At 41.5% G+C, this 4,372-nt stretch overlaps 1 protein-coding gene across 2 annotated transcripts in view; it reads right to left on the bottom strand.

Moving 5' to 3' along the window:
• LOC128029387 (protein NipSnap homolog 2) overlaps positions 1-1,293 on the bottom strand; it is a 9,187-nt gene extending 7,894 nt beyond the window's left edge. Inside the window, exons 1-4 of one of the 2 annotated variants that reach the window (XM_052617147.1) lie at positions 1,126-1,293; positions 501-640; positions 378-423; positions 99-193 (exon numbers count right to left, since the gene is read on the bottom strand). In XM_052617147.1, the coding sequence (XP_052473107.1) occupies positions 99-193; positions 378-423; positions 501-640; positions 1,126-1,229 (385 nt within the window). In that variant the 5' untranslated portion in view covers positions 1,230-1,293. The remainder of the gene's footprint in view (positions 1-98; positions 194-377; positions 424-500; positions 641-1,125) is intronic. The other variant, XM_052617148.1, reaches the window with a different exon arrangement.
• Between the last annotated feature and the right edge of the window lie 3,079 nt (positions 1,294-4,372).

Raw genomic sequence — 4,372 nt, 5'->3', positions numbered from 1 at the left:
CCCCCCCCCCAAAGTGTTCATAGCTGTAACTCAAGACATATGAAGGTCTTAACAAGCGTTTCTCTGGGTCTCTCTGAACACTGCTGTGGGGGTCCTACCCGCTTGGTCCTGCTCCCCGTACCAGGTGTTCCAGGTGCCCACCAGCTCACACGGGTAACAGCTGTCTGCGTGGATGGACGGCAGCACCTCATCACTGCGGACACAACACAGTCTCTTACACTACAGTGAGATCAGGAGACACTGCTTCACGATCACTGACAGCACACACACTGGTCTGAACCTCCGCACACACACGGCTCGTCTCACGGGACTCGGAGAAGTTAAAAACGCCGGGTTTCATGTGATCGACACACTGTTGGTTTGTGCTGGAGACTCACCAGAGTTTGTTGTAGGCCTCGAGGCACTCGGGCTTCACGTTGTGAACTACAACACAAGCAAAATAAGCAAGTTAATGAACAAGTCTCCCGCTGAGAGCGTTTACAGCAGAGGGCAGAACTTACACTGGATTTTATACAAGTTGTTGTCCTCTTTCTTGGCTAGCAGATGGGAGTGAGCGTCTTTTCTGGGGTCCACCTTCCGCACAAACAGTGATTTGAACCAGCTGTCCTCTCGGCTCCGGTTATTAGATGCTGACAGACCCCTGAAACAGGATCACTTCTGCGTTATTATAACACACACACACACACACACACAGACTTGGATGTTACATTGAATTTTAAGACCATGCCCACGTTTATGCTTTGCCCTTGGTGCACAGATGATAACAGCTCACAGTATGTCAGATGGTCATGAGGCCTGTCTGAAGTTCTGCATGCATCGATCCTCGATCATTATCGCAGGCTTTCGTTTCTCTTAAAGCTAAGCAGCTCGCAGTGTCTTTAACATGAGAAGCGCGCGCTCTGCTGAAGATGACCTTGAGCAGCAGATGCACGCGCGCTCGTCTCCTCTGTGACTCACAGAGCAACATTACTCGCGCAAACACTCTTCAGTCACTGCATTAGGAAAGAGTCGGTGTTTATCTGTGAGCTGTAGCCGCAGTAATCACGTCTTTAACTAATGCGACTCATACAGATCTGAGAGTTCCGCCGAAGCACAAAGCTCGCGCGTTTATGACGGGTAATTTACCTGAGATCAAACCTGATAACAGCGGAAGCGCGTCCTTTCGCCAGGCCCGTGTGTGCAGCCCGATAGAGGCCGGAGAGAGAGCTCTGAAGGACTCTGGTCGCCATCTTCCACTGATAGGACACAAACAGCAGGCGAGGAAAGAGTTAAACGGCTGCAGTTCCCGGCGGAGCCGCCAGAGGCGCTAGCAGCTTAGACTAGTCTTTAAACTTTCTTCCTCGCTAGACTGGACTTCACTTTAACAATAGACAAAAGAAACCAAAGCTTTCCTCAGCTCTCGTGAAGGCTCCTCAAGATTAAATGCTACTTCAGATGAATATTTTAGTCTATCTAAACTGAGTGTATTTATCAATGTAACGTTACTCTTTTGAGAACTAGTTTGAGTATTAATGACAGAAGTGAGTGTTTTCTTCAGAACAACTCACATCATCCTGATTTAAACAAACACCAATAAATACATACACACATAAAACTAAACTGTTAGACTCGCAACAATTACATTCGCAAATACCACGTGTGCTCAAAATAAGCCTAAAATGATAAATAATATCAGTATTTAAGGAAGAAAGAGTGATTTCCAAAAGCACAAACAGAAAATAACATTTAAATTGTTAGAATTGCTGTATACATTGTTTTATTCTCATATTTATTTAGTTAATAATTTTCTTATAATGTAATAGAGTTTTTAACGGTTTGATTTTTATAATATTTATTTACATTACTTATTGTCATAATCTGTGCTGAACTGTATTAAAACCGGACCAAAAAATGAGCAGAAGAAGAGCAATAGGACACTCAACTTAATATTTCATATATGTTTCTCTTATAGTATTTACAATTATTTCATAATGTTTACACTTGACCTTGTCCGCCTCGACATATTGATGGAGATATTAAAAGAGTAAAAATATTTATGGCATGATATTTCCCAGTAAACAATATGAATTTTTCACTGATCATTGACACCATAACAGTCCACTTTAGACGTCTAAGAGCTGCCACAAAACATGATTAGAAAGAGAAACATCTTTACTTATATCAATATTATTTTCTTTAAAAAATGTGCTGATTACGAGACACTGCAAGTTTAAGCGGTATTTTGCTTGAGGGTTAATTTCAGGGTTAGTTATTGCTTGAATAAATAAGGTGAGCGCATATTGAGGATTCATCTTCAGCCTATGCTTGTTGATCAAACTATTTTTAAAACAACATATATTTGTCTTTTTTTCTTATCTTTTATGTTTATACTTATAAAATATCAACAAAATAAATTATGCATGTATTAACATATTTGTATAGGCTATTAATGCTTGAAAATTTTCCAATTTCTAACAGGCTTCATGTATGTTTTTACTTCATATGACAATATGTTTCATTTATGGAGATTTAAGAAAGGCATATAAATTACATTTGTGTACGAGACTCTTATCTTCACTTCTGTCCTCCATTAAATCCAACGCAGAACCAAATCAAAGACTGAAGCGAGTATAAACAAGAATAATTTGTCTATGAGGGCTCCAAGAACTCTCTGCTTTATAATGCTAGTTATTTCTCAGGTGTCAGTAACAGATTTTGAGTTCAGAAGATGGAGTTGTGTTGTATTGTGTAACACTGTCCTCTAGGTGGCGCTTTTGTCACGCTCTTATGAATGGTTTCCTCTCACACATCTACATCACAGCCATGTGTGATCACAGACGGGAAAACATCAGTATCAAAATAGTGCAAAGACTGCTAAATGAAGTATAAAGAAACAACTGTGGAGAAATGAGAGATTTACCTGCTTCGGTCAGGTTTAGCCAGTCCTGTACCTAATATCTAAGCAAGTGTCTGCATACGCTGGGATGAGTCTTCTTCTTCACTTCTCAGTGTCTCTGAATCAGCTGGTGTTCTGGTGAGGCCTGGTTTTGAGCAGGTTTGGAGTTGACCAAACCAAACACTCTCTGATGTTCTCTGTCTGGGTTTGTTTCAGAGTTTGTGATTAACTCTGAATGTGTCTGCAGCCAACAGCCAATCACAGGCAACGATTCTCTCCTATGCAGAAGATTAAAAATAGTAGCTAGGACAAAAATCTTGAATTGGATGCTGTCAGGAATCTTTGACAAGGCAGCAAAAAAAAATATCTGACTATATCAATACAAATCAACATAATTTATTAGAATTCATATAGGTTCAAGAAGAGCTTAATTGAACCTAAGCTTAGCCTTTTTTGATAGATTAAAATACTCTAAATCTTCCTATTCCAGACATGTCCTGGCCAGGACTTCTAATATGCCTATAGTGTCTGCATCTTGGCTTAGTTTTTTCTGTTGACATCAGGTGTGTTCGACCTGAAGCTGAAGTCTGTGCTCTCCGCAGTCCTCATACATTATGTATATGTGTATTTGCATTGCTTTGACCGAAAGCCATTGGTTGTTTATGTCCAATGCCTGCACTTTATTGGCAAAACCTCTTTCTCAGTCATTACCTTTGGCAGTTATGAAAACAATAGCATAACAAAGCTGTCTGCTGAGTTTGTTTGTTTACTCATCAACACGGTTGTTGAACCAATCATCTGATCCGTGAATGTCATGTGACTCATCACACTGGTTACACACAGCAGGTGTAGTTATGGCATCTGCCAGCAGCGCTGCTATCCAGTCAAACTTCCTTCTCAAGCTGCACTTGTGTTGTCCTGAAAACATCAGCCTTGGCCACACGGATGAACTGAACTGACTTGGCTCAAAGTTATTTTGAAGGAATTTGCATTAAACTTCTCAAGCACCTTCCTCGTGAGCGAGACACCAGACAAATATGCATTTAATGAACTCTCAGCACGAACGGAGTGTTAAATCTCTCACATGACGTGTTCGGAAGTGAGCCTCCGTCAGACCTTTGTTCATGTTCTCTTAGATTATAAGAAACAGCTTTGAAGCTTTTTCTCCTGCATTTGAACGATCCTCTCAGCCTTTTATGGTCACTCAGAGAGGAATGGAGCGAGCCGAGCCGTTCCAGCGCAGGATTCCAGCAGTTGTGATTCTTGGCTCACAGATCCACAGACTTCAGTCAAGAGCTTGGCACGGGTCGACGACGCACACAGCTGGGCACACAGGTCCACCAGAGGCTCAGAAAACATGCTGGTGCGGGCCTGGAAGTGATTTGGTCTGTCCCGAATGACTCACAAGAACAGCAAGCTTATATTTTCCCACTTTTACTGTTTGGGTCCAACGTTGTTTTATGTGCAATGTCTGCAAAGTTCATGCAGTCCATGCAG

This window comes from Carassius gibelio, chromosome A15, assembly GCF_023724105.1.
Source record: "Carassius gibelio isolate Cgi1373 ecotype wild population from Czech Republic chromosome A15, carGib1.2-hapl.c, whole genome shotgun sequence".
Classification (NCBI taxonomy): Eukaryota; Metazoa; Chordata; class Actinopteri; order Cypriniformes; family Cyprinidae; genus Carassius; species Carassius gibelio.
This window is presented reverse-complemented; position numbering and strand designations above follow the sequence as displayed.